Raw genomic sequence first — 27,562 nt, forward strand, 5'->3', positions numbered from 1 at the left:
GGGCTAGTGGGTGGCTTAGTGGGTGGGTTTTTGGTGGGCTAGTTGGGTGGGTTAGTGGGTGGGTTAGTGGGCAGGTTAGTGGGTGGGTTTTTGGTGGGCTAGTTGGGTGGGTTAGTTTGGGTGGGTTTTGATTGGGGGGGGTTTTTGGTGGGCTAGTTGGGTGGGTTAGTGGGTGGGTTAGTGGGCAGGTTAGTGGGTGGGTTTTTGGTGGGCTAGTTGGGTGGGTTAGTGGGCAGGTTAGTGGGTGGGTTTTTGGTGGGCTAGTTGGGTGGGTTAGTTTGGGTGGGTTTTGATTGGGGTGGGTTTTTGGTGGGCTAGTTGGGTGGGTTAGTGGGTGGGTTAGTGGGCAGGTTAGTGGGTGGGTTTTGATTGGGGGAGAGGGGGGGGGGGGGTTTTGATGGGTTAGTTGGGTGGGTTTTTGGTGGGCTTAGTTGGGTTGGGTTAGTGGGTGGGTTTGCATGGGCTAGTTGGGTGGGGGTTGGATGGGCTAGTGGGTGGGCTAGTGGGCAGGTTAGTGGGCGGGTTTGCATGGGTTAGTTGGGTGGGTTTTTGATGGGTTTTAGTGGGGGGGGGAGGGAGGGAGGGAGGGGGCTGTGTTTGTGGGTTGACGAGTTGGCTGTGGAGTAGGGGCTGGGTCAATGGGTTAATGATGAGGGGGTTAGCGGGTAGTTTGTTGATGTTGATGATGATGGTGGTGATGGTGGTGATGATGATGATGGTGGTGGTGATGGTGGTGATGATGATGATGGTTATTTCGGCGCTGGTGATGATGTGGAGTGACGACTTTGTGTGTACGTGCGTTTATTATTTGAGTTTACTGCGTGTGTAGCTCCTTACCCTCTCGCTATACATCCCACTGCCACTACCCCTGCCACTACCCCCCCCTCTGTCACTCTCCCCCTGTGTCTCTCTCCCCCTGTCTCTCTCTCTCCCTGTCTCTCCCTGTGTCTCTCTCCCTGTCTCTCCCCGTGTCTCTCTCCCTATGTCTCTCCGCTTGTCTCTCTCCCCCTGTCTCTCGCTCCCTGTCTCTCTCCCCGTCTCTCTCCCCGTCTCTCTCTCTCCCCGTCTCTCTCTCCCCGTGTCTCTCTCCCCCTGTCTCTCTCACCCTGTCTCTCTCTCCCCGTCTCTCTCCCTGTCTCTCTCTCCGTGTCTCTCCCCCAGTCTCTCTCCCCGTGTCTCTCTCTCCCTGTCTCTCTCCCCCTGTCTCTCTTCCCCTGTCTCTCTCTCCCCCTGTCTCTCTCCCCGTCTCTCTCTCCCCGTGTCCCTCTCCCCGTGTCTCTCTCCCCGTGTCTCTCTCCCCCTGTCTCTCTCCCCCTGTCTCTCTCTCCCCGTCTCTCTCTCCCTGTCTCTCTCCCCCTGTCTCTCTCCCCGTCTCTCTCTCCCCGTGTCCCTCTCCCCGTCTCTCTCCCCGTGTCTCTCTCCCCCTGTCTCTCTCTCCCCCTGTCTCTCTCCCCGTCTCTCTCTCCCCGTGTCCCTCTCCCCGTGTTTCTCCCTGTCTCTCTCCCCGTGTCTCTCTCCCCCTGTCTCTCTCCCCCTGTCTCTCTCTCCCCGTCTCTCTCTCCCCGTGTCTCTCTCCCCGTGTCTCTCTCTCCTTGTCTCTCCGTGTCTCTCTCGCCGTGTCTCTCTCTCCTTGTCTCTCCGTGTCTCTCTCCCTCTGTCTCTCTCGCTGTCTCCCCGTGTCTCTCTCCCCGTGTCTCTCTCCCCGTGTCTCTCTCCCCCTGTCTCTCTCTCCCCCTGTCTCTCTCCCCGTCTCTCTCTCCCCGTCTCTCTCTCCCCGTGTCTCTCTCCCCGTGTCTCTCTCCCCGTGTCTCTCTCTCCTTGTCTCTCCGTGTCTCTGTCTCTCCCTGTCTCTCCGTCTCTCTCTCTCCCTGTCTCTCTCCCCGTGTCTCTCTCTCCCTGTCTCTCCCTGTCTCTCTCCCCGTGTCTCTCTGTCTCTCTCTCCCTGTCTCTCTCTCCCTGTCTCTCCCTGTCTCTCTCCCCGTGTCTCTCTCTCGCTGTCTCTCCCTGTCTCTCTCCCCGTGTCTTTCTCCCCGTGTCTTTCTCCCTCTGTCTCTCTCTCCCTGTCTCTCTCCCCGTGTCTTTCTCCCCCTGTCTCTCTCCCCCATGTCTCTCTCCCCCTTTCTCTCTCCCCCTGTCTCTCTCCCCCTGTCTCTCCCTGTCTCTCTCTCCGTCTCTCTCTCCCTGTCTCTCCCTGTCTCTCTCCCCGTGTCTCTCTCTCGTTGTCTCTCTGTCTCTCTCTCGCTGTCTCACCCTGTCTCTCTCACCCTGTCTCTCTCACCCTGTCTCTCTCCCCCATGTCTCTCTCTCCCCCCTGTCTCTCTCCCCCTGTCTCTCTCACCCTGTCTCTCTCTCCCTGTCTCTCTCCCCGTGTCTTTCTCCCTCTGTCTCTCTCCCCCCTGTCTCTCTCCCCCCTGCCACTCTCCTTCTCACTCCACCCCCCCCCTGCCCCCTCAAGTCTCTGTGCGTGCGTTCATTCATTCGGTTTTGTAGTCAAGAGCTGTAGCCGGACAACGAGATGATGGTAGTGATGGTGATCGATGATGGTGGTGATCTTGGCGGCGATGATGATGGTGATGATGGTGGTGGTGTTGGTGGTGGTGATGTTGATCCTTGATGGTGGTGATCTTGGCGGTGATGATGATGGTGATGGTGGCGGTGATGGTGGTGATCTTGGCGGCGATGATGGTGGTGATGATGATGGTGGCGGTGATGATGATGATCCTGATGGTGATGATGGTGATCCGTTGGACTCCGGCTCTGATAATAAATGGATTTTTTAAACACGACCCTGGTGCCTTTTAACATCAACAAACACCGTCATCACTGACGTCTACACCACCTACATCATCACCACTATCATCAGTACCATCAACACTATCATCTGTACCATCACCACTACCATCATCACTATCATCAGTACCATCATCACTATCATCAGTACCACCATCACCACTATGATCACCACTATCATCAGTACCATCACCACTACCATCATCACCACTACCATCATCACCACTACCATCATTACTATCATCAGTACCATCATCACTATCATCAGTATCACCACTATGATCACCACTATCATCGGTACCATCACCACTATGATCAGTACCATCATCACCACTATCATCACCACTACCATCATCACCACTATCATCAGTACCATCACCACTACCATCACCACTACCATCAGTACCATCACCACTATCATCAGTACCACCATCACCACTGTGATCACCACTATCATCAGTACCATCACCACTACCATCATCACCACCATCACTTATCAGTACCATCACTATCATCACTACCATCACCACTATCATCAGTACCACTACCATCACCACTATCAGCATCACCACTACCACCATCATCACTACTATCATCACCACTATCATCAGTACCATCACCACTATCATCAGTACCACCATCACTACCATCAGTACCACTACCATCACCACTATCAGCATCACCACTACCACCATCATCACTATCATCACCACTATCATCAGTACCACTACCATCACCACTATCAGCATCACCACTACCACCATCATCACTACTATCATCACCACTATCATCAGTACCATCACCACTATCATCAGTACCACCATCACTACCATCACTATCATCAGTACCATCACCACTATCAGTACCATCACCACTACCATCATCACTACAAACAACAACAATCGCCACTAAGTGGCGGTGACGTCACCACGACGCTTGTGCCAGGCCACGTGCACCTTGAGGCCATCATCACCACCACTACCACCATCACCACCACCATCGCCCCCAACGCTGCTCCGTCTCGTATTGTGGAATCCGCCTCCTGTTATATTTTTTTATTTACTAGAGGCGCGTCAAAGTGCGTGCACGCCCTGGTGTGGACAACTTCAACAACGGCTTCCCTCTCTCGGCTCCCCCAATCTCGGTCGCAGTTCAACTCCACAGCCCGCAGTCGGCACCCACGACGTCCAGAGGGAGAGCCTCTCGTCGTGATGGTGGTGGTGGTGATGATGGTGGTGATGGTACTGGTGGTGGTGATGGTACTGATGGTGGTGATGGTGGTGATTGTGGTGGTGGTGATGATGGTGATAGTGATGGTACTATTGGTGGTGATGGAAGTGGTGGTGGGGATGATGGTACTGGTGGTGATGGAAGTGGTGGTGGTGATGATGATGGTGGTGATGGAAGTGGTGGTGATGATGATGGTACTGGTGGTGATGATGGTACTGGTGGTGGTGATGGTACTGGTGGTGGTGGTGGTGATTCCCTCTCTCGGCTCCCCCAATCTCGGTCGCAGTTCAACTCCACAGCCCCTTGACACAGCCCGCAGTCTGCACCCACGACGTCCAGGGGGAGAGCCCCTCGTCGTGATGGTGGTGGTGGTGATGATGGTGGTGGTGGTGGTGATGATGGTGATAGTGGTGGTGGTGATGGTGATTGTGGTGATGGTGATAGTGATGGTGGTGATGATGGTGATGGTGGTGGTGATGATGGTGATAGTGGTGGTGGTGATGGTGATTGTGGTGATGGTGATAGTGATGGTGGTGATGATGGTGATGGTACTGGTGGTGATTATGGTGATTGTGGTGGTGATGGTGATGGTACTATTGGTGGTGATTGTGGCGGTGGTGGTGGTGCTGATGATGGTGGTGGTGGTGCTGATGATGGTACTGGTGGTGATGATGGTACTGGTGGTGATGGTGGTGGTGATGATGATGGTACTGGTGGGGATGATGGTACTGGTGGGGATGGAAGTGGTGGTGGTGATGATGGTACTGGTGGTGATGGAAGTGGTGGTGGTGATGATGATGGTGGTGATGGAAGTGGTGGTGATGATGATGGTACTGGTGGTGGTGATGGGGATGGTGTAAATTGTGGATAACTGTGTCTTCCGGAAGATGGAGCACCCATTGATTAACGTTGAGAGGGTCCGGTAGACGGCTACCGTCCGTTTTATTGGTAGCCCCTTCTTCCGGAAGATGGAGCTCCCATTGATTAACGTTGAGAGTGGTTATGGTAGACCGCTTCCGTGCGTTTTATTGGTAGCCCCCTCTTCTGGAAGATATCTTCCGGAAGAGCCCCCATTGATTTACATTCCAGTGGGTCCGGTTGGCGTCTACCGCTCGTTTCTTTGGGGTAGTAGAGGGACCATCCATCTTCCAGAAGACATCTTCCGGAAGATGGAGCTCCCATCGATTACATTAAGACGCGGATCCGGTAGACGTCTACCGCCCGTTTTGTTGAAGGCGAGGGGATCCCGCCCATCTTCCGGAAGAGTTCTTCCGGAAGATGAAGCTCCCATCGATTACATTAAGACGCGGATCCGGTAGACGTCTACCGCCCGTTTTGTTGGGAGCAAGGGGTCTCATCCATCTTCCAGAAGATATCTTCCGGAAGATGAAGCTCCCATCGATTAACATGAAGACGCAGATCCGGTAGACGTCTACCGCCTGTTTTGTTGGGGGCAAGGGGGTCTCATCCATCTTCCAGAAGATATCTTCCGGAAGATGACGCTCCCATCGATTAACATGAAGACGCAGATCCGGTAGGCGTCTACCGCCCGTTTTGTTGGTGGGGGTCTCATCCAACTTCCAGAAGAAGAAGCTCCCATCGATTAACATGAAGACGCAGATCCGGTAGACATCTACCGCCCGTTTTGTTGGAGGGGCGCGACACTCTTCCGGAAGAGATCTTCCGGAAGAAGAAGCTCCCATCGATTAACATGAAGACGCAGATCCGGTAGACGTCTACCGCCCGTTTTGTTTGTTGGTGGGGTCTCATCCATCTTCCAGAAGATATCTTCCGGAAGATGAAGTTCCCATCAATTAACATGAAGACGCAGCTCCGGTAGACGTCTACCGCCCGTTTTGTTGGTGGGGTCTCTTCCTTCCGGAAGAGATCTTCCGGAAGATGAAGCTCCCATCGATTAACATGAAGACGCAGATCCGGTAGACGTCTACCGCCCGTTTTGTTGGTGGGGGTCTCATCCTTCCGGAAGAGATCTTCCGGAAGAAGAAGCTCCCATCGATTAACATGAAGACGCAGATCCGGTAGACGTCTACCGCCCGTTTTGTTTGTTGGTGGGGTCTCATCCATCTTCCAGAAGATATCTTCCGGAAGATGAAGTTCCCATCAATTAACATGAAGACGCAGCTCCGGTAGACGTCTACCGCCCGTTTTGTTGGTGGGGGTCTCATCCTTCCGGAAGAGATCTTCCGGAAGAAGAAGCTCCCATCGATTAACATGAAGACGCAGATCCGGTAGACGTCTACCGCCCGTTTTGTTTGTTGGTGGGGTCTCATCCATCTTCCAGAAGATATCTTCCGGAAGATGAAGCTCCCATCGATTAACATGAAGACGCAGATCCGGTAGACGTCTACCGCCCGTTTTGTTGGTGGGGTCTCTTCCTTCCGGAAGAGATCTTCCGGAAGATGAAGCTCCCATCGATTAACATGAAGACGCAGATCCGGTAGACGTCTACCGCCTGTTTTGTTTGTTGGTGGGGTCTCATCCATCTTCCAGAAGATATCTTCCGGAAGATGAAGCTCCCATCGATTAACATTAAGACGCAGATCCGGTAGACGTCTACCGCCCGTTTTGTTGGTGGGGGTCTCATCCTTCCGGAAGAGATCTTCCGGAAGAAGAAGCTCCCATCGATTAACATGAAGACGCAGATCCGGTAGACGTCTACCGCCCGTTTTGTTTGTTGGTGGGGTCTCATCCATCTTCCAGAAGATATCTTCCGGAAGATGAAGCTCCCATCGATTAACATGAAGACGCAGCTCCGGTAGACGTCTACCGCCCGTTTTGTTGGAGGGGCGGGGCACTCTTCCGGAAGGAGATTGCCCCGCCCCCCCCCGCAGCGCGTCATCGAGTTGAGTTGAGGTCACGGTCCAAACTCCACTCGCTGCTGCTGTGGTGGTGGTGGTGGTCTTAGTTGTTGTTGTTGTTGTCTTAGTTGTTGTTGTCTTAGTTGTTGTTGTAGTGGTTGTTGTGGTTGTTCTAGTGGTTGTTGTGGTTGTGGTCGTGGTTGTTGTGGTGGTCTTAGTTGTTGTTGTTGTCTTAGTTGTTGTTGTGGTGGTGGTTGTTGTTGTGGTCTTGGTTGTTGTTGTGGTTGTTGTTGTGGTTGTTATTGTGGTTGTTTGTTGTTATTGTAGTGGTTGTTGTGGTTGTTGTTGTTGTGGTGGTTGTGGTTGTTATTGTTGTGGTTGTTGTTGTAGTGGTTGTTGTGGTGGTTGTGGTTGTTATTGTTGTGGTGGATGTTGTTCTAGTGGTTGTTTGTTATTGTTGTGGTTGTTGTTGTAGTGGTTGTTGTGGTTGTTATTGTTGTGGTAGTGGTGGTTGTTGTGGTGGTTGTTGTTGTAGTGGTTGTTGTGGTTGTTATTGTTGTGGTTGTGGTGGTTGTTGTAGTTGTAGTGGTTGTTATTGTTGTGGTGGTGGTTGTTGTTGTAGTGGTTGTTGTGGTGGTGGTTGTGGTGGTTATTGTTGTGGTGGTTGTTGTGGCTCTTTCCCGCGCTTTTCTCTCCACCTCTGCGGCGATGGCGTCTGCGGCTGCGTCTCCTGTCGTGGGTCTGCCCCTGCAGACCCACTTCGCCTTCGTGATCTTGGTGATTGTCTACAGCTGGGTCATGCTGATGTACCTGTCACTCAACGTCACGCTAGCCAGGAAGAAATACTCAGTCAAGGTGACTCACTCAGTCACTCACTCAGTCAGTCACTCAGTCACTCACCCAGTCACTCACTCACCAGTCACTTCGCCTTCGTGATCTTGGTGATTGTCTACAGCTGGGTCATGCTGATGTACCTGTCACTCAACGTCACGCTAGCCAGGAAGAAATACTCAGTCAAGGTGACTCACTCAGTCACTCACTCAGTCAGTCACTCACCCAGTCACTCACTCACCCAGTCACTCACTCAGTCACTCACTCACCAGTCACTTCGCCTTCGTGATCTTGGTGATTGTCTACAGCTGGGTCATGCTGATGTACCTGTCACTCAACGTCACGCTAGCCAGGAAGAAATACTCAGTCAAGGTGACTCACTCAGTCACTCACTCAGTCAGTCACTCAGTCACTCACCCAGTCACTCACTCACCAGTCACTTCGCCTTCGTGATCTTGGTGATTGTCTACAGCTGGGTCATGCTGATGTACCTGTCACTCAACGTCACGCTAGCCAGGAAGAAATACTCAGTCAAGGTGACTCACTCAGTCACTCACTCAGTCAGTCACTCACCCAGTCACTCAGTCACTCACTCACCAGTCACTTCGCCTTCGTGATCTTGGTGATTGTCTACAGCTGGGTCATGCTGATGTACCTGTCACTCAACGTCACGCTAGCCAGGAAGAAATACTCAGTCAAGGTGACTCAGTCACTCAGTCACTCACTCAGTCACTCACCCAGTCACTCAGTCACTCACTCACTCAGTCACTCACTCAGTCACCCACTCACCCACTCACCCAGTCACTCACCAGTCACTCAGTCACCCAGTCACTCACCCAGTCACTCACTCACCCACTCACCCAGTCACTCACCAGTCACTCAGTCACCCAGTCACTCACTCAGTCACTCAACCAGTCACTCACTCACTCAGTCACTCACCCACTCACCCAGTCACTCACCAGTCACTTCGCCTTCGTGATCTTGGTGATTGTCTACAGCTGGGTCATGCTGATGTACCTGTCACTCAACGTCACGCTAGCCAGGAAGAAATACTCAGTCAAGGTGACTCACTCAGTCACTCACTCAGTCACTCAGTCAGTCACTCAGTCACTCACTCAGTCACTCACCCAGTCACTCAGTCACTCACTCACCCAGTCACTCACTCAGTCAGTCACTCACCCAGTCACTCACCCAGTCACTCACTCACCCAGTCACTCACCCAGTCACTCAGTCACCCAGTCACTCACCCAGTCACTCACTCAGTCACTCACCCAGTCACTCAGTCACTCACTCAGTCACTCACCCAGTCACTCACCCAGTCACTCAGTCACTCACTCAGTCACTCACCCAGTCACTCACCAGTCACTTCGCCTTCGTGATCTTGGTGATTGTCTACAGCTGGGTCATGCTGATGTACCTGTCACTCAACGTCACGCTAGCCAGGAAGAAATACTCAGTCAAGGTGACTCACTCAGTCACTCACCCAGTCACTCAGTCACTCACTCACCCAGTCACTCACTCACTCAGTCACTCACTCACTCAGTCACTCACCCAGTCAGTCACTCACTCAGTCACTCACTCAGTCACTCACCCAGTCACTCAGTCACTCACCCAGTCACTCAGTCACTCACCCAGTCACTCACTCAGTCACTCACTCAGTCACTCACTCACCCAGTCACTCACCAGTCACTTCGCCTTCGTGATCTTGGTGATTGTCTACAGCTGGGTCATGCTGATGTACCTGTCACTCAACGTCACGCTAGCCAGGAAGAAATACTCAGTCAAGGTGACTCAGTCACTCACTCAGTCACTCACTCAGTCACTCACTCAGTCACTCACCCACTCACTCAGTCACTCACTCAGTCACTCAGTCACTCACTCAGTCACCCACTCACCCAGTCACTCACCAGTCACTCAGTCACCCAGTCACTCACCCAGTCACTCACTCACCCACTCACCCAGTCACTCACCAGTCACTCAGTCACCCAGTCACTCACTCAGTCACTCAACCAGTCACTCAGTCACTCAGTCACTCACCCACTCACCCAGTCACTCACCAGTCACTTCGCCTTCGTGATCTTGGTGATTGTCTACAGCTGGGTCATGCTGATGTACCTGTCACTCAACGTCACGCTAGCCAGGAAGAAATACTCAGTCAAGGTGACTCACTCAGTCACTCAGTCACTCACTCACCCAGTCACTCACCCAGTCACTCAGTCAGTCACTCACCCAGTCACTCAGTCAGTCACTCACCCAGTCACTCAGTCACTCACCCAGTCACTCAGTCACCCAGTCACTCACTCAGTCACTCACCCACGCAGTCACTCACTCACCCAGTCACTCAGTCACTCACTCAGTCACTCAGTCACTCAGTCAGTCACTCACCCACTCAGTCACTCAGTCACTCACCCAGTCACTCAGTCACCCACTCACCCAGTCACTCACCAGTCACTTCGCCTTCGTGATCTTGGTGATTGTCTACAGCTGGGTCATGCTGATGTACCTGTCACTCAACGTCACGCTAGCCAGGAAGAAATACTCAGTCAAGGTGACTCACTCAGTCACTCACTCAGTCAGTCACTCACCCAGTCACTCACCCAGTCACTCACTCACCCAGTCACTCACCCAGTCACTCAGTCACTCACACAGTCACTCAGTCACTCACCCAGTCACTCAGTCACTCACTCAGTCACTCAGTCACTCACCCAGTCACTCACTCACTCAGTCACTCACTCACTCAGTCACTCACCCAGTCACTCACTCACTCAGTCACTCACTCACCAGTCACTTCGCCTTCGTGATCTTGGTGATTGTCTACAGCTGGGTCATGCTGATGTACCTCTCACTCAACGTCACGCTAGCCAGGAAGAAATACTCAGTCAAGGTGACTCACTCAGTCACTCACTCAGTCACTCACTCAGTCACTCACTCAGTCACTCAGTCAGTCACTCAGTCACTCACCCAGTCACTCAGTCACTCACCCAGTCACTCACTCACCCAGTCACTCACCCAGTCACTCACTCACCCAGTCACTCACTCAGTCACTCACCCAGTCACTCAGTCACTCACCCAGTCACTCACTCACCCAGTCACTCACCCACTCACTCACCCAGTCACTCACCCACTCACCCAGTCAATCACCAGTCACTTCGCCTTCGTGATCTTCGTGATTGTCTACAGCTGGGTCATGCTGATGTACCTGTCACTCAACGTCACGCTAGCCAGGAAGAAATACTCAGTCAAGGTGACTCACTCACTCACCCAGTCACTCAGTCAGTCACTCAGTCACTCACTCACCCAGTCACTCACCAGTCACTTCGCCTTCGTGATCTTGGTGATTGTCTACAGCTGGGTCATGCTGATGTACCTGTCACTCAACGTCACGCTAGCCAGGAAGAAATACTCAGTCAAGGTGACTCAGTCACTCACTCAGTCAGTCAGTCACTCACTCAGTCACTCAGTCAGTCACTCACCCAGTCAGTCACTCACTCAGTCACTCACCCAGTCACTCACCAGTCACTTCGCCTTCGTGATCTTGGTGATTGTCTACAGCTGGGTCATGCTGATGTACCTGTCACTCAACGTCACGCTAGCCAGGAAGAAATACTCAGTCAAGGTGACTCAGTCACTCACCCAGTCACTCAGTCACTCAGTCACTCACCCAGTCACTCACCCAGTCAGTCACCCACTCACCCAGTCACTCACCAGTCACTCAGTCACTCAGTCACTTCACCCAGTCACTCAGTCACTCACCCAGTCACTCACTCAGTCACTCACCCACTCACTCACCCACTCACCCAGTCACTCACCAGTCACTTCGCCTTCGTGATCTTGGTGATTGTCTACAGCTGGGTCATGCTGATGTACCTGTCACTCAACGTCACGCTAGCCAGGAAGAAATACTCAGTCAAGGTGACTCACTCACTCACTCAGTCAGTCACTCAGTCACTCACCCAGTCACTCAGTCAGTCACTCACCCAGTCACTCACTCAGTCACTCACCCAGTCACTCAGTCACTCACCCAGTCACTCAGTCACCCAGTCACTCACTCAGTCACTCACCCACGCAGTCACTCACTCACCCAGTCACTCAGTCACTCACTCAGTCACTCAGTCACTCAGTCAGTCACTCACCCACTCAGTCACTCAGTCACTCACCCAGTCACTCACCAGTCACTTCGCCTTCGTGATCTTGGTGATTGTCTACAGCTGGGTCATGCTGATGTACCTGTCACTCAACGTCACGCTAGCCAGGAAGAAATACTCAGTCAAGGTGACTCACTCAGTCACTCACTCAGTCACTCACCCAGTCACTCACTCACCCAGTCACTCAGTCACTCACTCAGTCACCCAGTCACCCAGTCACTCACTCAGTCACTCAGTCAGTCACTCACTCACCCAGTCACTCACTCAGTCACTCACTCAGTCACTCAGTCACTCACCCACTCACCCAGTCACTCACCAGTCACTTCGCCTTCGTGATCTTGGTGATTGTCTACAGCTGGGTCATGCTGATGTACCTGTCACTCAACGTCACGCTAGCCAGGAAGAAATACTCAGTCAAGGTGACTCAGTCACTCACTCAGTCACTCAGTCACTCACTCACCCAGTCACTCAGTCAGTCACTCACTCAGTCACCCAGTCACTCACTCAGTCACTCAGTCAGTCACTCACTCACCCAGTCACTCACTCAGTCACTCCGTCACTCACTCAGTCACTCAGTCACTCACCCACTCACCCAGTCACTCACCAGTCACTTCGCCTTCGTGATCTTGGTGATTGTCTACAGCTGGGTCATGCTGACGTACCTGTCACTCAACGTCACGCTAGCCAGGAAGAAATACTCAGTCAAGGTGACTCACTCAGTCACTCACTCAGTCACTCAGTCACTTCACCCAGTCACTCAGTCACTCACCCAGTCACTCACTCAGTCACTCACCCAGTCAGTCACCCACTCACCCAGTCACTCACCAGTCACTTCGCCTTCGTGATCTTGGTGATTGTCTACAGCTGGGTCATGCTGATGTACCTGTCACTCAACGTCACGCTAGCCAGGAAGAAATACTCAGTCAAGGTGACTCAGTCACTCACCCAGTCACTCAGTCACTCACCCAGTCACTCACCCAGTCACTCACCCACTCACTCACTCACCCAGTCACTCACCCAGTCACTCACTCACCCAGTCACTCACCCAGTCACTCACCCAGTCACTCACTCAGTCACTCACTCAGTCACTCACCCAGTCAGTCACTCAGTCACTCACTCAGTCACTCACCCAGTCACTCAGTCACTCACCCACTCACTCACCCACTCACCCAGTCACTCACCAGTCACTTCGCCTTCGTGATCTTGGTGATTGTCTACAGCTGGGTCATGCTGATGTACCTGTCACTCAACGTCACGCTAGCCAGGAAGAAATACTCAGTCAAGGTGACTCACTCAGTCACTCACTCAGTCACTCAGTCAGTCACTCACTCAGTCACTCACCCACTCACTCAGTCACTCACTCACCCAGTCACTCAGTCACTCACCCAGTCACTCACCCATTCACTCACCCACTCACCCAGTCACTCACTCACCCACTCACTCACTCAGTCACTCACTCACTCACCCAGTCACTCAGTCACTCACCCAGTCACTCACTCACCCAGTCACTCAGTCAGTCACTCACCACTCACTCACCCAGTCACTCACTCAGTCACTCACCCAGTCACTCACTCAGTCACTCACCCACTCACTCACTCACCCAGTCACTCACCCACTCACTCACTCAGTCACTCACCCAGTCACTCACCCAGTCACTCACTCAGTCACTCACTCAGTCACTCACTCACCCAGTCACTCACCAGTCACTTCGCCTTCGTGATCTTGGTGATTGTCTACAGCTGGGTCATGCTGATGTACCTGTCACTCAACGTCACGCTAGCCAGGAAGAAATACTCAGTCAAGGTGACTCAGTCACTCACTCAGTCACTCACTCAGTCACTCACCCAGTCACTCAGTCACTCACTCACCCAGTCACTCACCAGTCACTTCGCCTTCGTGATCTTGGTGATTGTCTACAGCTGGGTCATGCTGATGTACCTGTCACTCAACGTCACGCTAGCCAGGAAGAAATACTCAGTCAAGGTGACTCACTCAGTCACTCACTCAGTCACTCACCCAGTCACTCAGTCACTCACTCACCCAGTCACTCACCAGTCACTTCGCCTTCGTGATCTTGGTGATTGTCTACAGCTGGGTCATGCTGATGTACCTGTCACTCAACGTCACGCTAGCCAGGAAGAAATACTCAGTCAAGGTGACTCACTCAGTCACTCACTCAGTCACTCACCCAGTCACTCAGTCACTCACTCACCCAGTCACTCACCAGTCACTTCGCCTTCGTGATCTTGGTGATTGTCTACAGCTGGGTCATGCTGATGTACCTGTCACTCAACGTCACGCTAGCCAGGAAGAAATACTCAGTCAAGGTGACTCACTCAGTCACTCACTCAGTCACTCACCCAGTCACTCAGTCACTCACTCACCCAGTCACTCACCAGTCACTTCGCCTTCGTGATCTTGGTGATTGTCTACAGCTGGGTCATGCTGATGTACCTGTCACTCAACGTCACGCTAGCCAGGAAGAAATACTCAGTCAAGGTGACTCACTCAGTCACTCACTCAGTCACTCACCCAGTCACTCAGTCACTCACTCACCCAGTCACTCACCAGTCACTTCGCCTTCGTGATCTTGGTGATTGTCTACAGCTGGGTCATGCTGATGTACCTGTCACTCAACGTCACGCTAGCCAGGAAGAAATACTCAGTCAAGGTGACTCACTCAGTCACTCAGTCAGTCACTCAGTCACTCAGTCACTCACTCACCCAGTCACTCACCAGTCACTCAGTCACTCACTCCGTCACTCACTCAGTCACTCAGTCACTCACCCACTCACCCAGTCACTCACCAGTCACTTCGCCTTCGTGATCTTGGTGATTGTCTACAGCTGGGTCATGCTGATGTACCTGTCACTCAACGTCACGCTAGCCAGGAAGAAATACTCAGTCAAGGTGACTCACTCAGTCACTCAGTCAGTCACTCAGTCACTCACTCACCCAGTCACTCACCAGTCACTCAGTCACTCACTCCGTCACTCACTCAGTCACTCAGTCACTCACCCACTCACCCAGTCACTCACCAGTCACTTCGCCTTCGTGATCTTGGTGATTGTCTACAGCTGGGTCATGCTGATGTACCTGTCACTCAACGTCACGCTAGCCAGGAAGAAATACTCAGTCAAGGTGACTCACTCAGTCACTCACTCAGTCACTCACCCAGTCACTCAGTCACTCACTCACCCAGTCACTCACCAGTCAATCGTGATCTTGGTGATTGTCTACAGCTGGGTCATGCTGATGTACCTGTCACTCAACGTCACGCTAGCCAGGAAGAAATACTCAGTCAAGGTGACTCACTCAGTCACTCACTCAGTCACTCACCCAGTCACTCAGTCACTCACTCACCCAGTCACTCACCAGTCACTTCGCCTTCGTGATCTTGGTGATTGTCTACAGCTGGGTCATGCTGATGTACCTGTCACTCAACGTCACGCTAGCCAGGAAGAAATACTCAGTCAAGGTGACTCACTCAGTCACTCAGTCAGTCACTCAGTCACTCAGTCACTCACTCACCCAGTCACTCACCAGTCACTCAGTCACTCACTCCGTCACTCACTCAGTCACTCAGTCACTCACCCACTCACCCAGTCACTCACCAGTCACTTCGCCTTCGTGATCTTGGTGATTGTCTACAGCTGGGTCATGCTGATGTACCTGTCACTCAACGTCACGCTAGCCAGGAAGAAATACTCAGTCAAGGTGACTCAGTCACTCACTCAGTCACTCACCCAGTCACTCACTCACTCAGTCACTCACTCAGTCACCCAGTCACTCACTCAGTCACTCAGTCAGTCACTCACTCACCCAGTCACTCACTCAGTCACTCCGTCACTCACTCAGTCACTCAGTCACTCACCCACTCACCCAGTCACTCACCAGTCACTTCGCCTTCGTGATCTTGGTGATTGTCTACAGCTGGGTCATGCTGATGTACCTGTCACTCAACGTCACGCTAGCCAGGAAGAAATACTCAGTCAAGGTGACTCACTCAGTCACTCACTCAGTCAGTCACTCACCCAGTCACTCACTCACCCAGTCACTCACCCAGTCACTCACCCAGTCACTCACTCACTCAGTCACTCACTCAGTCACTCACCCAGTCAGTCACTCAGTCACTCACTCAGTCACTCACCCAGTCACTCAGTCACTCACCCACTCACTCACCCACTCACCCAGTCACTCACCAGTCACTTCGCCTTCGTGATCTTGGTGATTGTCTACAGCTGGGTCATGCTGATGTACCTGTCACTCAACGTCACGCTAGCCAGGAAGAAATACTCAGTCAAGGTGACTCACTCAGTCACTCACTCAGTCAGTCACTCACCCAGTCACTCACCCAGTCGCTCAGTCACCCACTCACCCAGTCACTCACCAGTCACTTCGCCTTCGTGATCTTGGTGATTGTCTACAGCTGGGTCATGCTGATGTACCTGTCACTCAACGTCACGCTAGCCAGGAAGAAATACTCAGTCAAGGTGACTCAGTCACTCACTCACTCAGTCACTCAGTCAGTCACTCACCCAGTCACTCAGTCAGTCACTCAGTCCGTCACTCACTCAGTCACTCAGTCACTCACCCAGTCACTCACTCAGTCACTCACCCAGTCACTCAGTCACTCACTCAGTCACTCAGTCACTCACCCAGTCACTCACTCACTCAGTCACTCACTCACTCAGTCACTCACCCAGTCACTCACTCACTCAGTCACTCACTCACCAGTCACTTCGCCTTCGTGATCTTGGTGATTGTCTACAGCTGGGTCATGCTGATGTACCTGTCACTCAACGTCACGCTAGCCAGGAAGAAATACTCAGTCAAGGTGACTCACTCACCCAGTCACTCAGTCAGTCACTCAGTCACTCACCCAGTCACTCAGTCAGTCACTCACCCAGTCACTCACTCAGTCACTCACCCAGTCACTCAGTCACTCACCCAGTCACTCAGTCACCCAGTCACTCACTCAGTCACTCACCCACGCAGTCACTCACTCACCCAGTCACTCAGTCACTCACTCAGTCACTCAGTCAGTCACTCACCAGTCACTCAGTCACTCAGTCACTCACCCAGTCACTCAGTCACCCACTCACCCAGTCACTCACCAGTCACTTCGCCTTCGTGATCTTGGTGATTGTCTACAGCTGGGTCATGCTGATGTACCTGTCACTCAACGTCACGCTAGCCAGGAAGAAATACTCAGTCAAGGTGACTCACTCAGTCACTCACTCAGTCACTCAGTCAGTCACTCACTCAGTCACTCACCCACTCAATCAGTCACTCAGTCACTCAGTCACTCAGTCACTCACTCAGTCACCCACTCACCCAGTCACTCACCAGTCACTCAGTCACCCAGTCACTCACCCAGTCACTCACTCACCCACTCACCCAGTCACTCACCAGTCACTCAGTCACCCAGTCACTCACTCAGTCACTCAACCAGTCACTCACTCACTCAGTCACTCACCCACTCACCCAGTCACTCACCAGTCACTTCGCCTTCGTGATCTTGGTGATTGTCTACAGCTGGGTCATGCTGATGTACCTGTCACTCAACGTCACGCTAGCCAGGAAGAAATACTCAGTCAAGGTGACTCACTCAGTCACTCACTCAGTCACTCACCCAGTCACTCAGTCACTCACTCACCCAGTCACTCACCAGTCACTTCGCCTTCGTGATCTTGGTGATTGTCTACAGCTGGGTCATGCTGATGTACCTGTCACTCAACGTCACGCTAGCCAGGAAGAAATACTCAGTCAAGGTGACTCACTCAGTCACTCACTCAGTCACTCACCCAGTCACTCAGTCACTCACTCACCCAGTCACTCACCAGTCACTTCGCCTTCGTGATCTTGGTGATTGTCTACAGCTGGGTCATGCTGATGTACCTGTCACTCAACGTCACGCTAGCCAGGAAGAAATACTCAGTCAAGGTGACTCACTCAGTCACTCACTCAGTCACTCAGTCAGTCACTCACTCAGTCACTCACCCACTCACTCAGTCACTCACTCACTCAGTCACTCAGTCACTCACTCAGTCACCCACTCACCCACTCACCCAGTCACTCACCAGTCACTCAGTCACCCAGTCACTCACCCAGTCACTCACTCACCCACTCACCCAGTCACTCACCAGTCACTCAGTCACCCAGTCACTCACTCAGTCACTCAACCAGTCACTCACTCACTCAGTCACTCACCCAGTCACTCACCAGTCACTTCGCCTTCGTGATCTTGGTGATTGTCTACAGCTGGGTCATGCTGATGTACCTGTCACTCAACGTCACGCTAGCCAGGAAGAAATACTCAGTCAAGGTGACTCACTCAGTCACTCACTCAGTCACTCACCCAGTCACTCAGTCACTCACTCACCCAGTCACTCACCAGTCACTTCGCCTTCGTGATCTTGGTGATTGTCTACAGCTGGGTCATGCTGATGTACCTGTCACTCAACGTCACGCTAGCCAGGAAGAAATACTCAGTCAAGGTGACTCACTCAGTCACTCACTCAGTCACTCAGTCAGTCACTCACTCAGTCACTCACCCACTCACTCAGTCACTCACTCACTCAGTCACTCACTCAGTCACCCACTCACCCACTCACCCAGTCACTCACCAGTCACTCAGTCACCCAGTCACTCACCCAGTCACTCACTCACCCAGTCACTCACCAGTCACTCAGTCACCCAGTCACTCACTCAGTCACTCAACCAGTCACTCACTCACTCAGTCACTCACCCACTCACCCAGTCACTCACCAGTCACTTCGCCTTCGTGATCTTGGTGATTGTCTACAGCTGGGTCATGCTGATGTACCTGTCACTCAACGTCACGCTAGCCAGGAAGAAATACTCAGTCAAGGTGACTCAGTCACTCACCCAGTCACTCAGTCACTCACTCAGTCACTCACCCAGTCACTCACCCAGTCACTCACCCAGTCACTCACCCACTCACCCAGTCACTCACCAGTCACTTCGCCTTCGTGATCTTGGTGATTGTCTACAGCTGGGTCATGCTGATGTACCTGTCACTCAACGTCACGCTAGCCAGGAAGAAATACTCAGTCAAGGTGACTCAGTCACTCAGTCACTCACTCAGTCACTCACTCAGTCACCCAGTCACTCAGTCACTCAGTCACCCAGTCACTCACTCAGTCAAGGTGACTCAGTCACTCACTCAGTCAGTCACTCAGTCACTCAGTCACTTCACCCAGTCACTCAGTCAAGGTGACTCAGTCACTCACCCAGTCACTCAGTCAAGGTGACTCAGTCACTCAGTCACTCACCCAGTCACTCACCCGGTCACTCACCCAGTCACTCAGTCACTCACCCTGTCACTCAGTCACTCACTCACCCAGTCACTCACCCAGTCACTCACTCACCCAGTCACTCAGTCACTCACTCAGTCACTCACCCAGTTACTCACCCAGTCACTCAGTCACTCACCCAGTCACCCAGTCACTCACTCAGTCACTCACCACTCACTCACCCAGTCACTCACTCACCCAGTCACTCACTCAGTCACTCACCACTCACTCACCCAGTCACTCACTCAGTCACCCAGTCACTCAGTCACTCACCCAGTCACTCAGTCACCCAGTCACTCAGCCAGTCACTCACTCAGTCACTCACTCAGTCACACACCCAGTCACTCACCCAGTCACTCAGTCACTCACTCAACCAGTCACTCACTCAGTCAAGGTGACTCAGTCACTCACCCAGTCACTCACTCACTCACCCAGTCACTCACCCAGGCAGTCACTCACCCAGGCAGTCACTCACCCAGTTACTCAGTCACTCAGTCAAGGTGAGACACTCACCCAGTCACTCACTCACTCACCCATTCACTCACTCACCCAGTCACTCACCCAGTCACTCATCCAGTCACTCAGTCACTCACTCAGTCACTCAGTCAAGGTGACTCAGTCACTCACCCAGTCACTCAGTCACTCACTCAGTCAAGGTGAGACACTCACCCAGTCACTCACTCAGTCACTCACTCACCCAGTCACTCAGTCACTCACTCACCCAGTCACTCAGTCACCCAGTCACACACTCACCCAGTCACTCACCCAGACACTCAGTCACTCAGTCAAGGTGAGACACTCACCCAGTCACTCACCCGGTCACTCACCCAGTCACTCACCCAGTCACTCAGTCACTCAGTCAAGGTGAGGGGAGTCACTCACCCAGTCACTCACCCAGTCACTCACCCAGTCACTCAGTCAAGGTGAGGGGAGACACTCACCCATTCACTCACCCAGTCACTCACCCAGTCACTCAGTCACTCACTCACCCAGTCACCCACTCACTCAGTCACTCACCCAGTCACTCAGTGAAGGTGAGGGGAGACACTCACCCAGTCACTCAGTCACTCACGCAGTCACTCACCCAGTCACTCACCCAGTCACTCACCCAGTTACCCAGTCACTCACCCAGTCACTCACCCAGTCACTCACGACTCACTCATCCAGTCACTCACTCAGCCACTCACTCACCCAGTCACTAAGTGAAGGTGAGGGGAGACACTCACCCAGTCACTGACCCAGTCACTCACCCAGTCACTCAGCCAGTCACTCAGTCAAGGTGAGGGGAGACACTCATCCAGTCACTCACCCAGTCACTCACCCAGTCACTCAGTCACTCACTCAGTCACTCACTCACCCAGTCACTCACCCAGTCACTCTCCCACTCAGTCACTCACCCAGTCACTCACTCAGTCACCCAGTCACTCACTCACCCAGTCACTCACCCAGTCACTCACTCACCCAGTCACTCACCCAGTCACTCACCCAGTCACTCACTCACTCAGTCACTCACCCAGTCACTCACCCAGTCAAGGTGAGGGGAGACACTCACCCAGTCACTCAGTCACTCACCCAGTCACTCAGTCAAGGTGAGGGGAGACACTCACCCAGTCACTCACCCAGCCACTCACCCAGTCACTCAGTCACTCACTCAGTCACTCACTCACCACTCACTCACCCAGTCACTCACTCACCCAGTCACTCACCACTCAGTCACCCACTCACTCACCACTCACTCACCCAGTCACTCACTCAGTCACTCACTCACTCAGCCACTCACTCAGTCACTCACCACTCACCACTCACTCACTCAGTCAGCCACGCACTCACTTACCACTCACTCACCCACTCACCACTCACTCACCACACACTCACCTAGTCACTCAGCCACTCACTCACCACTCACTCACCACTCACTCACTCACTTACCACTCAATCACCCACTCACCACTCACTCACCACTCACTCACCCAGTCACTCACTCACCCAGTCACTCACCCAGACACTCAGTCACTCAGTCAAGGTGAGACACTCACCCAGTCACTCACTCAGTCACTCACTCAGTCACTCACCCAGTCAATCAGTCACTCAGTCAAGGTGAGGGGAGACACTCACCCGGTCACTCACCCGGTCACTCACCCAGTCACTCACCCAGTCACTCAGTCAAGGTGAGGGGAGTCACTCACCCAGTCACTCACCCAGTCACTCACCCAGTCACTCAGTCAAGGTGAGGGGAGACACTCACCCAGTCACTCACCCAGTCACTCACGACTCACTCACCCAGTCACTCACTCACCCAGTCACTCACCCAGTCACCCAGTCACTCAGTGAAGGTGAGGGGAGACACTCACCCAGTCACTCAGTCACTCACCCAGTCACTCACCCAGTCACTCACCCAGTCACTCACCAAGTCACCCAGTCACTCACCCAGTCACTCACGACTCACTCACCCAGTCACTCACTCAGCCACTCACTCACCCAGTCACTCACCCAGTCACTCAGTCAAGGTGAGGGGAGACACTCACCCAATCACTCAGTCACTCACCCAGTCACTCACCCAGTCACTCACCAAGTCACTCACGACTCACTCACCCTGTCACTCAGTCAAGGTGAGGGGAGACACTCATCCAGTCACTGACCCAGTCACGCAGCCAGTCACTCAGTCAAGGTGAGGGGAGACACTCACCCAGTCACTCACCCAGTCACTCACCCAGTCACTCAGTCAAGGTGAGGGGAGACACTCACCCAGTCACTCACCCAGTCATTCACTCACCCAGTCACTCAGTCACTCACTCAGTCACTCACCCAGTCACTCACCCAGTCACTCACTCAGTCACTCACTCACCCAGTCACTCACCCAGTCACTCAGTCAGTCACTCACTCAGTCACCCAGTCACTCACTCACCCAGTCACTCACCCAGTCACTCACTCACCCAGTCACTCACCCAGTCACTCACCCAGTCACTCACCCAGTCACTCACTCACTCAGTCACTCACCCAGTCACTCACCCAGTCAAGGTGAGGGGAGACACTCACCCAGTCACTCAGTCACTCACCCAGTCACTCAGTCAAGGTGAGGGGAGACACTCACCCAGTCACTCACCCAGTCACTCAGTCACTCACTCAGTCACTCACCCAGCCACTCATTCACCCAGTCACTCACTCACCCAGTCACTCACTCACCACTCACTCACCACCCACTCACTCAGTCACTCAGCCACTCACCCACTCACCACTCACTCACCACTCACTCACCCAGTCACTCACTCACCCAGTCACTCACCACTCAGTCACCCACTCACCACTCACTCAGTCACTCACTCAGTCAGCCACGCACTCACTTACCACTCACTCACCACTCACTCACCACACACTCACCTAGTCACTCAGCCACTCACTCAGCCACTCACTCACCACTCACTCACTCACTTACCACTCAATCACCCACTCACCACTCACTCACTCACTCACCACTCACTCACTCCCTCACCCACTCACTCAGCCACTCACTCACCACTCACTCAGCCACTCACTCAGCCACTCACTCACCCAGTCACTCACCACTCAGTCACTCACTCAGTCACTCAGTCACTCACTCACCCAGTCACTCACTCAGTCACTCACTCAGCCACTCACTCACCACTCACTCAGTCACTCACTCAGTCACTCACTCACCCAGCCACTCAGTCAGTCAGCCACTCAGTCACTCACTCACCACTCAGGCACTCACTCATCCACTCACTCAGTCACTCACCACTCACCCACTCACTCACCCACTCACTCAGTCACTCACTCAGCCACTCACTTAGTCACTCACTCACCACTCACTCACCCAGTCAGCCACTCACTCAGTCAGCCACTCACTCAGTCACTCACCACTCACTCAGTCACTCACTCAGTCAGCCACTCACCATTCACTCACTCAGCCACTCACTCAGTCAGTCAGTCAGCCACTCACCACTCAGTCAGTCAGCCACTCACTCACCACTCACTCATCAGCCACTCACTCACCACTCACTCACTCATCACTCACCCACCCACTCACTCATCACTCACCCACTCACTAACTCATAACCCACTCACTCATCACTCACCCACCCACTCACTCATCACTCGCTCACCCACTCATGATGATGCTGATGATGATGCTGATGATAATGATGCTGCTACTGATGATGATGATGATGCTACTGATGATGATGCTGCTGCTACTGATGATAATGCTGATGATGCTGCTACTGATGATGCTGATGATGATGATGCTGCTACTGATGATAATGCTGCTGATGATAATGCTGCTGATGATGATGCTGATGATGCTGCTGATGATGATGCTGCTGATGATGCTGCTGATGATGATGATGATGCTGCTACTGATGATAATGCTGCTGCTGATGATGATGCTGCTGATGATAATGATGCTGCTACTGATGATAATGCTGCTGATGCTGCTACTGATGATAATGCTGATGATGATGATGCTGCTGATGATGATGCTGCTGATGATAATGATGCTGCTACTGATGATAATGCTGCTGATGCTGCTACTGATGATGATGCTGCTGCTGATGATGATGATGCTGCTACTGATGATGATGCTGATGATGATGCTGATGATGATGATGATGCTGATGATGATGCTCTGTGGTTGTCTCTCAAGTATCCGGATCTCTACTCAAAGGACTCCACCATCTTCAACTGCATCCAGAGAGCTCACCAGAACACGCTGGAAGGATACCCAGTGTGGCTGGGCCTTGTGCTGGTGGTGGCCTTCACTCACCCGGTGAGGGTGAGGGGTGGTGAGGGTGAGGGTGAGGAGGGGGTGAGGGTGAGGGGGGGTAAGGGGGGAGAGACAAAGGCGGCCGGGCGTGGTGGTGGTTGTGGTGGGGGTGGTGGTGGTGGGGGTGGTGGTGAAGGTGGTGGTGGTGATGGTGATGGTGGTGGTGGTGATGATGGTGGTGGTGGTGATGGTGGTGGTTGTGGGGGTGGTGGTTGTGGTGGTTGTGGTGGTTGTGGTGGTGGTTGTGGTGGTGGTGGTTTTGGTGGTTGTGGTGGTGGTGGTGGTTGTGGTGGTGGTTGTGGTGGTGGTGGTTGTGGTGGTGGTGGTGGTGGTTGTGGTGGTGGTGGTTGTGGTGGTGGTGGTGGTGGTATTGGTGGTGGTTGTGGTGGTGGTGGTTGTGTTGGTGGTGGTTTTGGTGGTTGTGGTGGTGGTTGTGGTGGTGGTGGTTGTGGTGGTGGTGGTTGTGGTGGTGGTGGTGGTGATGGTGGTGGTTGTGGGGGTGGTGGTGGTTGTGGTGGTGGTGGTTGTGGTGGTGGTGGTGGTTGTGGTGGTGGTGGTGGTGGTTGTGGTGGTGGTGGTGGTGGGGGTGGTGGTTGTGGTGGTGGTGGTGGTTGTGGTGGTTGTGGTGGTGGTGGCCAACCACCCCCTCTGTGTGTGCCACAGTGCTGGTAGCCTTCATAGATGGGTCTCTATGGGTCTCTGAGTCTCTGTGGGTCTCTCTGAGTCTCTGTGTGTCTCTGTGTGTCTCTGTGTGTCTCTGTGAGTCTCTGTGGGTCTCTGTGAGTCTCTCTGAGTCTCTGTGGGTCTCTGTGTGTCTCTGTGAGTCTCTGTGGGTCTCTGTGTGTCTCTGTGGGTCTCTATGGGTCTCTGTGTGTCTCTGTGTGTCTCTGTGGGTCTCTATGGGTCTCTGTGGGTCTCTATGGGTCTCTGTGGGTCTCTATGGGTGTGTGGGTCTCTGTGTGTCTCTATGGGTCTCTGTGGGTCTCTATGGGTCTCTATGGGTCTCTGTGAGTCTATGTGTGTCTCTGTGGGTCTCTGTGTCTCTGTGTGTCTCTGTGTCTCTGTGTGTCTCTGTGAGTCTCTGTGAGTCTCTGTGGGTCTCTGTGAGTCTCTGTGTGTCTCTGTGAGTCTATCTGAGTCTCTGTGGGTCTCTGTGTGTCTCTGTGAGTCTCTGTGAGTCTCTGAGTCTCTGTGAGTCTCTGTGGGTCTCTGTGTGTCTCTGTGAGTCTCTGTGAGTCTCTATGGGTCTCTGTGTGTCTCTGTGAGTCTCTGTGGGTCTCTGTGAGTCTCTGTGGGTCTCTGTGGGTCTCTGTGGGCCTCTATGGGTCTGTGTGTGTGTCTATGTGGGTCTCTGTATGTCTCAATTTGTCTCTGTGGGTCTCTGTGGGTTTCTGTGTGTCTCTGAGTCTCTGTGTGTCTCTGTGTGTCTCTGAATCTCTGCGTGTCTCTGTGTGTCTCTGTGGGTGTCTGTGTGTCTCTGTGGGTCTCTGTGTGTCTCTGTGGGTCTCTGTGTGTCTCTGTGGGTCTATATGGGTCTCTGTGAGTCTCTGTGTGTGTCTGTGAGTCTCTGTGGGTCTCTGTGAGTCTCTGTATGTCTCTGTGTGTCTCTATGGGTCTCTTTGGGTCTCTGTGTGTCTCTAGGGGTCTCTGTGAGTCTCTGTGGGTCTCTGTGTGTCTCTCTTTGTCTCTGTGAGTCTCTGTGTGTGTCTATGGGTCTCTATGGGTCTCTGTGGGTCTCTGTGGGTCTCTGTGTGTCTCCTTGAGACTCTGTGAGTCTCCTTGAGTCTCTGTGAGTTTCTGTGAGACTCTGTGAGTCTCTGTGAGTCTCTATGGGTCTCTGTGTGTCTCTGTAAGTCTCTGTGGGTCTCTGTGAGTCTCTGTGTGTCTCTGTGTGTCTCTGTGGGTCTCTGTGAGTCTCTGTGGGTCTCTGTGTGTCTCTGTGAGTCTCTGTGAGTCTCTATGGGTCTCTGTGTGTCTCTGTAAGTCTCTGTGGGTCTCTGTGAGTCTCTGTGTGTCTCTGTGTGTCTTTGTGGGTCTCTGTGAGTCTCTGTGGGTCTCTGTGGGTCTCTGTGGGCCTCTATGGGTCTGTGTGTGTGTCTATGTGGGTCTCTGTGTGTCTCAATTTGTCTCTGTGGGTCTCTGTGGGTTTCTGTGGGTCTCTGTGGGTCTCTATGGGTTTCTGTGTGTCTCTGAGTCTCTGTGTGTCTCTGAATCTCTGCGTGTCTCTGTGTGTCTCTGTGGGTGTCTGTGTGTCTCTGTGGGTCTCTGTGTGTCTCTGTGGGTCTCTGTGTGTCTCTGTGGGTCTATATGGGTCTCTGTGAGTCTCTGTGTGTGTCTGTGGGTCTCTGTGGATCTCTGTGGGTGTCTGTGTGTCTCTGTGTGTCTCTGTGCGTCTCTATGGGTCTCTGTGGGTCTCTATGGGTCTCTGTGTGTCTCTGTGTGTCTCTGTGTGTCTCTGTGCGTCTCTATGGGTCTCTGTGGGTCTCCGTGGGTCTCTATGGGTCTCTGTGGGTCTCTGTGGGTCTTTGTGTGTCTCTGTGAGTCTCTATGGGTCTATGTGAGTCTCTGTGGGCCTCTGTGGGTCTCTATGGGTCTCTGTGTGTCTCTGAGTCTCTGTGTGTCTCTGAATCTCTGCGTGTCTCTGTGAGTCTCTGTGGGCCTCTGTGGGTCTCTATGGGTCTCCGTGTGTCTCCGTGTGTCTCCGTGTGTCTCTGTGGGTCTCTGTGTGTCTCTGTGAGTCTCTTTTTGTCTCTGTGTGCCTCTGTGAGTCTCTGTGGGTCTCTGTGAGTCTCTGTGTCTCTGTGTATATGGGTCTCTGTGAGTCTCTGTGTGTCTCTGTGGGTGTCTATGGGTCTCTGTGAGTCTCTGTCTGTGTGTCTCTATGGGTCTCTGTGGGTCTCTATGGCTCTCTGTCTCTGTGAGTCTCTGTGTGTCTCTGTGAGTCTCTGTGAGTCTCTGTATGTCTCTATGGGTCTCTGTGGGTCTCTATGGCTCTCTGTCTCTGTGAGTCTCTGTGTGTCTCTGTGAGTCTCTGTGAGTCTCTGTATGTCTCTATGGCTCTCTGTCTCTGTGAGTCTCTGTGAGTCTCTGTGAGTCTCTGTGAGTCTCTGTGAGTCTCTGTGGGTCTCTGTGGGTCTCTGTGGGTCTCTGTGGGTCTCTATGGGTCTCTGTGTGTGTCTCTGTGTGTCTCTATTTGTCTCTGTGGGTCTCTGTGGGTTTCTGTGGGTCTCTATGGGTTTCTGTGTGTCTCTGAGTCTCTGCGTGTCTCTGTGTGTCTCTGTGGGTGTCTGTGTGTCTCTGTGGGTCTCTGTGTGTCTCTGTGGGTCTCTGTGTGTCTCTGTGGGTCTCTGTGAGTCTCTGTATCTCTCTGTGTGTCTCTATGGGTCTCTTTGGGTCTCTGTGTGTCTCTAGCGGTCTCTGTGAGTCTCTGTGTGTCTCTGTGGGTCTCTGTGTGTCTCTCTTTATCTCTGTGAGTCTCTGTGTGTGTCTATGGGTCTCTATGGGTCTCTGTGGGTCTGTGTGTCTCTGTGTGTCTCTGTGTGTCTCTGTGGGTCTGTGTGTGTCTCTGTGGGTCTCTGTGTGTCTCTGTGTGTCTCTGTGTGTCTCTGTGTGTCTCTGTGGGTCTGTGTGTGTCTCTGTGGGTCTCTG

General features: G+C 53.0%; 1 protein-coding gene across 2 annotated transcripts in view; it reads left to right on the forward strand.

Moving 5' to 3' along the window:
- The first annotated feature begins 6,866 nt into the window (after positions 1-6,866).
- Positions 6,867-27,562, forward strand: part of LOC116937459 (glutathione S-transferase 3, mitochondrial-like) — a 29,152-nt gene continuing 8,456 nt past the window's right edge. The window contains exons 1-2 of one of the 2 annotated variants that reach the window (XM_032944563.2): positions 6,867-7,616; positions 23,795-23,917. In XM_032944563.2, coding sequence (XP_032800454.2) covers positions 7,548-7,616; positions 23,795-23,917 — 192 coding nt within the window. In that variant the 5' untranslated portion in view covers positions 6,867-7,547. Of the gene's footprint in view, positions 7,617-18,778; positions 18,898-23,794; positions 23,918-27,562 lie in introns of those variants that run through there. The other variant, XM_076058440.1, reaches the window with a different exon arrangement.

The sequence above is a fragment of the Petromyzon marinus genome, assembly GCF_048934315.1.
Source record: "Petromyzon marinus isolate PM22_M1 ecotype Great Lakes invasive population chromosome 73 unlocalized genomic scaffold, UKy_Petmar_22M1.pri1.0 chr73_unloc.6, whole genome shotgun sequence".
In the NCBI taxonomy this organism is placed as follows: Eukaryota; Metazoa; Chordata; class Hyperoartia; order Petromyzontiformes; family Petromyzontidae; genus Petromyzon; species Petromyzon marinus.